This window comes from Rhinopithecus roxellana, chromosome 5, assembly GCF_007565055.1.
Source record: "Rhinopithecus roxellana isolate Shanxi Qingling chromosome 5, ASM756505v1, whole genome shotgun sequence".
NCBI classification, from domain to species: domain Eukaryota; kingdom Metazoa; phylum Chordata; class Mammalia; order Primates; family Cercopithecidae; genus Rhinopithecus; species Rhinopithecus roxellana.
In genome coordinates, this window is record NC_044553.1 from 12960914 (window position 1) to 12973518 (window position 12605).

Genomic DNA, 12605 nt, shown 5'->3' on the forward strand with positions numbered 1-12605 from the left:
AATATAAGCTTAAAAAGCTTAATTGCACTGTTATGTGGTTGTCCTATTAACAGCCCCGATTCTTTTTTTGCGTTACAGCTCATTGTAAAATACTGTGATTCAATTTCATTTCCCACTTTGTTGTGTCGAAAGCTCCAGCAAAACACTCCTCTTCATTAAACTAGGAGACACCTTTATCATGGTATGAGTTATTTGCATGAATACAGGAACTCAAATTTCCCGACTCATCTACAGAGTTTTCATCATGCTATGGAATGAAAAAAAAAAAGACTAGCATATTCTAATCTCTCTCAAAATTACTCAGTGATTTAATAAGTAGCACAAAGACTTATTGTACTTAATCATAGTAACGTAATAAATCGTAATAAATACATAATTGCGATTAATGTATTTATTGACTTACTTTGCACATACAGTAAACACACCACCCTTTGTTTTAGCACAGGTAGGGGATCCTGGCTGATTATGGCCCTTTTGTGCAGTTCCACCCCGCACCGTAGGGGGCAGGAGCAGCTCTTCCGCGCTCGCGGTTTTCGACGCTGCTTTGGTCTCTGTCAGACCCAACCAAGTCAGTATAAAAGGGGGGAATAGCCATGGAGACGGTAGGCCTGTGGCCAGGCTTGCTTTTTAAAGGGAAAGCTCTCCAGGTGATTAGGAATTTTAAATCACATTATAAGTAGGTGAACGCCAATGCGTGGTGCACTGCGGGAAAACTCCCAGGGCCTGGCTCAAGCGAGGCCTGGCATTTTCTCCTCCCCGCGCTCAGACGGAGAAAGGTGCTGTCCAATCCGCGGAGGCTCGACCCGGAAGTCGCTGTGGCTGCCGCACAGGCTGCGCTCGCCTGTCGGTTGGGAACCCTGTGTCGCAGCGAGTCCTTGGGCCAGCCGTGTCCTTCCCTCGGTCGCCACTGGCCCATGAGTCCCCATGGCGACAGCAGGGGCCAGGCCCGGGGGCGGGCAGTCCGAGTGGGGACGCGGCGCTCCGGGGGCATCCGCGGCGGCATCGCGGTGTTCGCCGCAGTGGCCGCAGTGTTCACCCTTACGCTGCCCCCCTCGGTGCCGGGGGGAGACTCGGGTAAAGTACATGCAGGGTTGCCCCTCCTGTCCCTCTCCCCTGATCCCAGAACGGGCGGGGGCTGGGTCTGGCCCCCCCTCTTGGCATTGGGTTTGGTCAGCTCTGGACCTCCATCCACCCACCTGTGCACAGGACACTATTGTGTGTTCCAGAGCCCACTTCTGTTTCCATCCCTGTCGTTCTCGTTTCTTTAGTTCTCAGGCTTTTGAGATGGGGCTTATTGTTGGTTTCGCCTGGTGGGGCTTAATGACCTCTCCACTTCCCCATATCTTTTTTCCTGGTCCTGAGTATTTGCATTCTTTTTTAATCCACAGATATTACTCACTGAGTCCTTATTATGTTTCAGACAAAAGAACAGTAGTGGCGAACAGATAATTGCGAGTGTTCCAGTGCGGTTAGACAATACCCAAGTTAATGAATAAACAGCATATTAAACTGGTGATAAGTTATGGAGACAGTAGGAGGGAAATGTGATTGAGAGTGGGGCTAAGTAGTGGGTCCTTCCGAATGGCTATTCAGGAAAGACCTCTGAAGAGGTGATATTTTAGTCGAAACCTGGATATTGAGAAGGAACTAGCCATGCAGAATATTTGCAGGAGAACTCTTAAAAAGGTGGAAGCCAGGTGCGGCTGTTTCTATGAAAAAGAAAAGCATGACTCATTGGCCAGTTAAATCACATTGTTTTATATTTGAGGCAAGAAACAAGATCTATGTTTTGTTTTTGGATTCAGTAATGCCATATCGTGGCCAGGAATTTTGTCAGAATGGTGCTGTAATTTCAGGTGGTGAACCTGTGGACTGAAGAAGCAGTTTTTGCTGCATGACCAGTTATCCTTAAATTGAGCAGCTTAAACAGCAAACGTGTATCGTCTCCCGTTTCTGTAAATCAGGAATCTGGCGGTTTAAGCTAGTTGCTGGTACTCAGAACAAGTTTACTGTCATCTTGTGGGTTGGGGGCTGCGTTCTTTTCAAGGCTGAATTTGGGGAGAAACGCCATCTAGTTCTTTGCTGTGTGGGTCTCTATAAGTTAACTGACTTCTGTCAAGAAAAAGATGGAGGATACCTCTCTGACACCTCTGTGTCATTTTGTAGCCGAATACTGTGAGTGATATACCACTTTTCCATTTTATTCCTGGAAGTTCATCAGTAAACCCAACCCATATTCAAGGGTGAGAGGATTACACAGGTGAGAATACCAGGAGTTGGGGATTAGTGGGGATCATATTTAAGGCTGCCTACCACATTGAAGATCCTTGATGTTCCATCTTCAGATTGTTACCTTCTTTCGGGTCCTATTGCACAAATACGGATGGTGTTTCATTCGTGTAGTAGGGAGTTTCTGTACCATGTTTCCAAGATTTGTATTTCATAATGGAAGTAACTTTATAGTTGTGAGAGTTTTGATGCTGGAGGGCATTATTCAGAGGTTAGGTAGTTCTGTTACCTGTAAAAAAATACAAAGATTGACAGCTACTTATGATTGGTTGAGTGTGAAAGGTGGGAGTGAGATTTATAATAACTGACGTTTCTTGAGCACTTACTATGCACCAGACACTGTTCCAAGTGCTTTATATGGGTTGTTTTAACTCCCTCAGCTACCCTTAAAAGTAGGTGCGATCATTATTTTCCTTTTATAAATGAGAAAACTAAGGCTAAGCTATGCCCAAAGTCACACAGAGTAGTCAGGAAAAGAACCCAAGTATATTGACTTTATGCCCCGTTAACCTCTGCTTTTCGTCAAAACATTTCATGAAATTCTTTTCTAAATCCATCATCACATATGTAGTGATATTTAAAATCTATTTAGAATCATGTTTATTGCCTTGCCTTTATTAATACTGTATTTTATTTTTTCCCAAAAGAATAAAGTTGTGTATTCACCTTGAGTTACCAAACTTTAGGTGCTTCTAATTTGTTTGGTTTCATGTTAAATAGTGGTTGCTTCTAAGATTTTTATGTTCATTTTTGGGAATGATAAACTGTTTTCCAAGTATATGCCAATATGGAAAATTTGCTTAATCGTATATTTGATCATTGTGTTTACATGTTGAATGTACTATTCTTGAATATTTGTTTTTGAATTATATTTTCATCAATAAACAGAACACATCTCAAAACCAATACAAAGCATGTATTCTTCCTGATAAGTCTTACGTTTTACTCCATAGATTCATCACATTGTGTGGTCTTGCCAAAATTATTCTTTGTACCACTTGACACACATAGTTCGTTTATGGGCAGGGGTGCTCGTGGTGCTTTTCGGGGAGGGGGTAGGAAGCTGGCCTTCACTAAATTAGTTTGTACATGAGACTGTCTTTAACAGATGTGATGTGTGACAATCTAGTCTAATTAATATTGAGAAGTATGATACAAAGGGAGCTGGTTTTTGTAAAGGTTAAGCATCCGCTGACAACTCTGGGCTTGCCATTAGTTTGTATTACAGACAACAAAGCTGTAGTTCTCAAACTGGAACGTACTTCAGAATTACCTGGGACACTTGAGCCCCTAGTGCCAGTGGGTCTTAGTAGATTAGGGAGTTTAGAGGTATGGGCAAGGAGTCTTCATTTTTAAAAAGCAGATTCTGATGCACGTAGACATAACTGAGGAACCCTTCGTGTAAAGGATTGGGAGAGAGCCAAGACTCGGGAAGCTCTGAGGGTTTTTTTTTGCTGTTCACTTCCTCTTTATCACAATGAATTTAAGAGTAGTATTTCCCTTGAGATCTTTATCAAAGATACATTTAGAATGGGGGCATCTTTTCTATTTCTATTTTAGTTTAACATTTGATAAGAATTGATGGAAGTTTGTCACTTTCCAGATTTATCTTTATAGCAACAGAACTCCAGGAAATAATAACAGCACACTGACTTTTCCATGGTAAAAAGAAGTTAGAGAAAAATAAGCTGTTTTTCTTAATGTTAAATATAATTCTGAATACATTTTAAATGGAGGAGAATGAATAGTGACCTTGAAATTTTGAACTTATGGTGGCTTCGTCACAAAAAGATACAAGAACAAAAAAAAAAATCCATGAAAATAGTTTGGAGCTAAGGACTTCAGAGCTAATCCGTTATGGAGTAAACTGTAAAATCATATCCTTTGCAGTAGTTAACAAAGGGAACAGTTCTTTGAGACATTGTGAGACCATAAACTAATTAAAAAGAAGCATTTAGGATATAAAATGTGCTGGTTTCTAAGGTGCTCTTGAATATCTAACAAATGTCTTTAAGTAATTGACTTAATCTGTCTTCAGGTGCCCTTATAACACTTTCATGGTGCAGTCACTCACCTAAGACAGGGGTGTCTTAGTAGCAACGATGACAATATGATGTGTCTTTTTGTTAACCTCTGTGTGCATGGCTTGAATTGATTGTGTGTGGCCAGAGGGGAGAAGTGGTGGTATCTTGGCAGGATCGTGAAATGGATAGGATAATGTTTTTAAACTTAGTGGGAGAGAGAAATGAAAACCAACCAGAATATAAGGCAATCTGAAGTGCTAAATAGACTCAAGCAGGTTCTATGGAGGAGGAAGAAGTGATTAATTCTGATGGGGAGGCTGGGGAAGCAGGTGTCTAAGGAAAGGTGTTACTGAGAAGGTGGCAATTGAACTAGGCTTTGAAGGATTTAGGGAGAGAATGCTAGGGAAAATACTCCAGGGTGAGAAAATGAGTGAGAAGAGGTGCAAAAGAGGACCACTCCAGAGAAACAGTGGGTAATCAGATTTGACTGGAGGGAACGTAGGTTTCATGGATATAAGCCTAGAAAAGGGACCTTGAAACCATGGAAAGCTTGAACATCATGCTGAGGAATGTGAACTTCATTCAGTAAGCAGAGAGCAGCCATTGAGAAATTTTAGACTAGGGAAGCAATCCAGCCGTGTGTGTGTGTGTGTGTGTGTGTGTGTGTGTGTGTGTGTGTGTAGGCAGGGGGAAAGGCATGTGTTGATTATAAGTGATTTCAGTATGAACATGAATTGAAGTAGAAGATTGGTCAAGTCTGTTGCCATAGTCCAGGCCAGAGAGAGTACAGGTCTAAATTGTAGCTGGGACAGAAATTAGAAGCAAAGTATTGCTAGCTATGAAAGGATAGGAAATGGACATTAGTATATTTCCTAATAGGTATTAGTAACTTTCATGAGTCATTCATCAATATTGATTCATTCAGGGTTGAGTCAGAAATAGTCCTTGTGCTCTGAATACGTAAAAGATTTACAAATAAGCATTACATTACTGCATCATAATTTTAGAAATAGTCACTAATGGTGAGGAACTATAAAGGACTATGTAAAGAATATTATTTAATGGTTTGAAAAAATGTCTTACAGTAGACCTTACCAAAATAACCTGCAGTTAATAAACACTTGGAAATCGTTTAAAGATACCCAATGCAATTAATGTGGAGAAGATATCCAAATGCCAGTTTTAGGGTAGTATGGGACATTTTAGGGAGTGTCCAAACCTCAGATGTCTGCACATTTTACGTTATCATAAGATTACATCTTTATAGACTTTCGTGCTAATTTATTGAGGGATAACAAAGCATGTTACACTAATGCTCCAACAGTATTTATATATTTGCAAGTGGATACAACTTTCAAGAGGGAAAAAAAGCATTTTTAAAAAACCGGAATTTACCTATATTTCCACTGACCACTTCTTAAAGACTACCAAAGATAGTTTGTTCAATAAGACCTAAGGGAGAAAATATTCTTAGACTATTTCATGCTGTTAAATCTCTACAGATTTACAGTTTTATCCAGTCAAATTAATGCAAAACCCCAATGCAAGCATTTGGATTTTGAAAACTTTGGAGGAGTGTCATTCTCTAATAGTAATTATTGGTTTTACATTATTTTTTCACAGGGGAACTGATCACAGCTGCACATGAGCTTGGAGTAAGTATTAGTTTTATTGTTTAATCAATGCTCTCATTAACAGTTTTAGGAATTAAGAAAGTTTAATTAAGCATGGAGTAAAGTAGATTAATTTATTTTCAAACCCCAGTTTTTAGTAACTTATAAGTACAGTACGTGACAATTTACTTTAAGTTTTAAATCCAATTAAACTAAATTATAAAGCAAAGCCTTTACTATATATACAGTAGCTGCCTTATTATCACCCCAAATTTTGTATAAGCTGTGGAGAATAAAATAAATCGGGTTAACAGTTTTAATAAGTTTATTATTTAATAAACTTTATTATGGTGCATGATCCCTTTAGGCAAGACCTTACGACTGTCAGCATGGTGGTAATCCGATAGCAGTGTGGTCTTTCAACTTTCTAACCAATACGATATTTCAGAACCTGCTTTTTTTCAATAGCCTTTTAAATGACCCTAATGTACTGTGAACCCAGAGAACAAACTGCTTAAGAACTGACAATGAAATATGTCACCCTTTCTCTGGGTGACGCTCCATGTGATAGACGCTGCCAAATCCACTAAAGAAAATATTTATTTGTATTGCCACTAGAGGATTACAATGGAAAACCACTATTCAAACATTTAGTCATTGGTGCCTAATCTTTATAGTTGCCTGAGAAAAGGGCTGCTTTTCAATTAAGGCCTGTGTGACTCTTCCTTTCCTAGATGAAACCCTTCTTCTAACTGTTGCTAATTTTTCTGTAGGTTGCCCATCCTCCTGGCTATCCTTTGTTCACGCTGGTGGCTAAACTGGCAATTACACTGTTTCCTTTTGGTTCAATTGCCTACCGCGTCAATCTTCTCTGTGGCTTATTTGGAGCAGTAGCTGCATCGTTACTTTTTTTCACCGTTTTCAGGTAAAGTAGTTGATTAGTTAAAATTAATTTTGAACAGTTGGAGATACAGATTTCTTATGGCTCAAGTACATGCATTAAAAACATCTTTTGTTGCTTGGTTTCCCTAACATGTGATTTCACTTTCTTAATTTATAATAATTTCATATGCATTTGACCCCTTAAATGCAGTTGGTTTTGTTTCATACAATGGAGTGAAGGTGTCGACAGTTCATTATCACAATTCTCTGATTAGGCAGAACTAATGAGGTTTGTCATTTTATGAAGATGCAGATGGGCCGGTTTAATTCAACAATATGAGGTTCATCTTTTGGTAAGTGGTAAATATCATTTAATTACTCACAGTATTGCTGATGGGCAGCTGCCTGTCAGGTCCAGGGCTAATATCTAGTTGTATTATATTCTAAATATGAACATGTATACTTTTTGAAATAAGGTTATTAACTAAGGAAATAAATTTGGGATGTGGTTTTAGTAAGGTTTCACTCTGCTCCATTATGGCTGTAGGAAAGGTAGACAAATTAGATCCCAGGTACTTCACTGATAGAAGACTTTCTTAGTTGGGAAGGCTGCCCTGCTTTGAAAACATTGGTCCTTAGTTTAGAGTGCTGGTGACTCATTTGTCTTTGATGTTTCTGTCTCCTTCATTCTTAACTCCGTGTATCCTATACCTAAGAGGATTATAGTGAAAAATACAAATTACACTTTCTGCAAAAGGAAAAACCAAATTAAGACACTTCTTGTAAAAACTTTTGCTTGTCTTATTATAAAACAAATGATTTCTGTATGTAAATATAATTTGAATAGGTACAATTTCAGATGTCATTTTTGGAGACCAATATTTTTATTTGTGTTAAAGTCATAATACTACCCTTTAGCTGAATTCTAAATCTCTTTTAATTATTTATAGAAAGATAAGAGTTAGCATAACTATTACTCGGAAGTTTACTTTTAATCTGTATGTGAAAAAACTTTCAGATTCAAGTATTATAACTTGATCTTTTACAAAATTTTTATATTATTACATTTGTTGTTATTTTAGTCTTTATGAAATATTTAAAATAATGCCTCTGCTTAGATTCATTCGTACTATTAATATTTTTCTTCTCAATGGTTAGGATAATTTTTATTAGAATTGTTCCTTCTGAGTCTTTTGTGATTAAGAATCTGTCAGTATTTCCACTGAGAGAAAAAGTGTTTTTTGTTTTTAAATATCTAGGTTGAATAGGAACTTCCTTGTTCTGTATTGAATGAGTACCTTGTTAATTTTCACAAGATACTTTAGAACAAAAACATTTAAAGAAAACTAATATGTTCATTTTGATAGTCTGTATTTTAGATCATTTATGTAACATATACCTCTATTTAAATGTTATGTAGCTATAAATAGCTCTGTGCAAGTAAAGGGATTCATTTTCTAAAACTTCCATGTTTTTCAACATTATTAATTGGTGATGACATTCCACATGAGAACCACTGTAAAAATCATAAATAAAAATCTTAAAAACAAATTTACAGAATCCGGATAGCTCTGGACAGTACTTTTCTTTAAAAATAGCTTTTATTAATTATTATGATTGATTATAATGGGTTTAGATTAGCACACTAGCCTATAATGCTTTTCTTTTAATATACATGGCTAATGATATATTTTATACTTGCTGACATGTGCTTTAAATTCAATCTCTTATATGACTAAATTAGGTATTTGAGTGGTTTTAATTATATGGTATGTGCTCTGGAAAAGTTGCTTTCCTTCAGAAAAGGGATCTAACAATATTATCTCTTACATAATTTTAATATGAAAATACTTCATTATTTTGAATACAAATAATTGACAAGGTACACGTCCTTTGGGAATAACCTAGTTCAAGTGGCAAATCTGTTTTGTCAAACAATAGACACCCTTCAAAAAGGAGAAGCCATCTCTATGGTAATAGGACTAACAGTAGCCTATTGATTGAGTGGAAGAAGACATTATACAATGTCAGCTGGCTTGTTACAATTTCATTTGTTGTATGACCTGAACTTAACCTTTAAAACCTTTCTTCTGTGAATATAAACCCAACAGCAGGACACAGTTTTTGTGCAACCATTACAGTGATGGCTTTTTTCCTGTCCCAGCGTACAGTAAATGTGTTTCTTTGCAGGTTGACTCCCTTATCAGAATTTGTTTAGGAGACATTTCACTACTTTATTCATTTACAAACCAAATCATCATTCCATTTTGTTGTTGAATATTGAAGGGTTTTGATCCAGGAAACAGTTTTATTCTTTCTTTCCCCCATCACTTAAGAGACCATTACTGTACATGTAGGATTAGTGCTGACTGGTGTGCAGTAAATTAATTCTTTTAACAGGTTTAGGTTTTTTTCAGGTAATTGTTCACATAGCATTCACTATATTTAGCTCTTGGGGTGGACATAAAGACTTTCTGTACCTTTTAAACAAAGATTTTATTTCAAAAGCAAATTTCTGTTTAAATGTGTTGATGTAAAAAGCTCCATTTTTTTCAGTAAACATGACTTAGATTGAAAGACCAATTTATTCGTTGTTTCCAATTACTATGTAATTTTTGCTTTTCTTGCATCTTTCTCTTGCTTTTAAAAGCTGTAAGATGTCATTAACACTGCATTTTTTGTCAATCTTTCCTAATGGTTGGCAAGAACTCATTTATATTTGCTTTGCTTTAATGTAGAAAGCATGTGAGTAAAACAGCACATTGAAAGCCCTATGTGTCACTGTAGTTTATTGAATTAAAAATAGTGAGCTTGTGGCAGTTGTTTCCATATGTATTTATTTATGTATTGTCCCCTTAAAGAGTATTTTTAAGCATGTATTATGTTAGGGGAGTTTAATCTAGTACATTTCATTTATATGAAATAGTATTCATTTTATTAATGTGTACATCTGTGTTTCTGAGACTGTAATCTAGTTAGTGATTTCTGGGAACTGGGGTTTTCTTTTTTAAGGCTATTAAAGTAAATGATTTTTAAATTTAATAGCATAATATTTAAAATGCCCTATTCTGTTTGAAATTCACAGATCCTATTAATATAAAATGTTAAAGTTATACATAATATGAATCATTAACATGAACACCATTTAACATTATTTAATGCTTGAATTTCAAAATTATCAAACTAGGTCTTATTTACTGAATAAAGAAGGAGTACTGAAGTCACTATCATTAAACATCTATATTCTAACCCTTCATATGTTCCGGTATCACTAAAAGAGAAGGGAGCATGTTGATAGCATTGTATAAAAATTATTTACCTCAGGGAAGATTTAAATTGCTTATGATATCAGAGGAGGGTATATGTTGTGTCATTTATTTTGGTAGTTACAGTGCAGGGGATATATTCTCAACAGGCCTGAGAGTCAGCCTATCCTTTTCAAACTATTACCAGTCAAATGGAACTATAGAAGAATTCATTCCACGATATTTGTTGAACACTCATGTGAATTGAAAGTAAAGCTCTTAGTTTTTATAATCAAAATTCAGTGCTTATTTTAAAGAAAGTGATACAAAGTCACCATTAAATAGGCAGTTTTTCAAATATTTTTTCTAAAAGGTATAGTTTCAGGAAACTCACATAAAAATATTTTCTAACATCATTAATATTGCACAGTAAGACATCAGATCTCTTAATGTCAAGTAGATTACCTAGAATATAGGAATATTAATAATATTAAAGGTATATTGAAACTTTGCTTACTACAAAGAACGTACAATCATTTTCAGTAATCCTTAAATATCTTCTGGCAGATTGTTTTGTGCCAGTATTTAACTCATGGATTTTGTAATTGTATACCTTATATATTTTTAAACATGATGTTGCTTCTAAAAATTCGATTAAATTTTAGAAGGTGAAGACTTGATTCTGAGCACTGGGTCTGCTATTCTTTTAGCTTCAGCTAAGATTCCATTCAATAAAGAATAGAAAATTAAAATGCCATACCTTAGAGAATGCAGAATCTCCTGCTTAAGGGACATTTGGATTTTCCAGCTCAAAGAGTGTTTTAGATTATTGCCATAGAGAATAATGTGAAGCTCTTCCTAATTTCACAAGTAACTATGCATAAGTAACAAATAGTCACCAAGTTTTTGTAGTTGAAGAAGAATGGAAAGTACTGGAGAGTTAATTTCCGTTCAGGAGAATATCTGTCTTGATCCCTGGTTAATTGATCATATATTTCTCTCGTACTTGTATTAAACTTGCATTGACTTAGACTGCTTAAGAATATTAAGAGCTTGGTTCATTTGCATTTTCTTATAAGTAGAGGGACATATTAGGCTCAAATAGCAGCGCTTCATTTTGAAGGGAAAAAAAGCAGGGCAAAAACTCTTTTTTAAGACTGTAGAGTCTTTTCTGACAGCTAGTCAGAGTAAGAATTAGTTCAAGGAAATGTTAATAATGCACTGCCTGGCCTAATCCCTTTGATATCACCAGGTATCCTCCTGTTCACGGGTTAATTGCTTTAAAAGCGAAGGCAATATTCTGAGCGGTGGGCCGCTTCACCTTTTCACAGCTGTTACCATTGAGTGACAACTAAATCCCATGTGTAAGATGAGGAAGAGCTCAATCTCCAATTGGGAGAAAATTTATGTAAACCACAATCCCTTCAGAATGTGCGGAAGTCATAGACTTTCTTGATTTACTCTGCTTTTCCCAGAAAGCTCTATTGTTCACTTTCCTAAGTCCCATCAACCCTTTGTAGCAGAATATCACAGCGGCAGCAGATAGCTTGAAATATATAAATGCTATCATAGCTCTGATTAATAGCAGTGCTTATGAGTCAAGTCTGATAACAGTGCAGCTCTCCACTCAATTTCAGATACTGCTAATGGAATCTGTCTTCTCCAATTGTAATATGAGAAGGCCTAATTTGCCATGGAGCTTGGAGCTGTCACCAGTAGGGGATTGTGGGGTCAGATGGGAGCTGCCAGGTTTTTGCCCTGCAGCTTGTATCTCTCACTTTGAATAGAGCAGCCCCCTGCCTGCCAGTTAGCTGATAGGCCGCCGTGGGGTTTATGCCACTGTATACAATAGGAAAGGGCTACATAGGCTGACTTTATAATTGTGAAGCTAGCTCATATTTCCACAGCTACTGTGCTGCATAATTTCTAATAAGTGGTTTTAACAAATGTCAGATTATGAAAAGTTTCCTCAATTACAAAAACTTATAAAACATTTAAATTGCTAAATCTGTTTCCTGCCGAGATTTTGCCACTGGAACTAGTCATCAGTTATTATGGTTGTAATAATAAAGGCACATATTTCTTTAAATTACAAATAACATTATAGCTCATAACTCATATAGATTTGGTGCTTTTCAAAGCCATAAAAATAGAAAATAGTCTTAATGAATTGAGATATTAAGATACACTTCATAACTTTGCATAAGACTACTTAATATTAAATCTCTATTGTTTATTAAGTTGGTTAGTATTGCTGATGAAAGTAGTTTAATACCCTTATTCTGTTGACTTTAGTTATTTGGATGTTTTACATTGACTTCCTATACTTGTTGTATCTTAATATGGTGAGAATTACACAACATCTTCTAAGTTTTCAGTTAAAAAGAACTTAGCGTGATGATATGCCTTGGCCGGTGCCTTTAAGAATACTCTGATGCAATATCCTTTTAACCAATTTCAGTCTTGCTACTCAATGCAAAATACATTTTGAAGATTGAGTAACAAACTAATCTTGAGGTTTTATATGTCTTTATACATTTTAAACAAAATGG

General features: G+C 36.3%; 1 protein-coding gene across 3 annotated transcripts in view; it reads left to right on the plus strand.

Annotated features, from left to right (window-relative positions):
- Nucleotides 1-799: 799 nt before the first annotated feature.
- The window catches only part of TMEM260 (transmembrane protein 260), a 62089-nt gene continuing 50283 nt past the window's right edge, over nucleotides 800-12605 (plus strand). For 2 of the 3 annotated variants that reach the window (XR_004057306.1, XM_010368137.2), the window contains exons 1-3: nucleotides 800-1074; nucleotides 5937-5968; nucleotides 6700-6851. Coding sequence is in view for 2 of the 3 variants with exons in the window: in XM_010368137.2 (XP_010366439.2) it covers nucleotides 915-1074; nucleotides 5937-5968; nucleotides 6700-6851 (344 nt within the window). In the remaining variant the exon portion in view is untranslated. The remainder of the gene's footprint in view (nucleotides 1075-5936; nucleotides 5969-6699; nucleotides 6852-12605) is intronic. The other variant, XM_030930548.1, reaches the window with a different exon arrangement.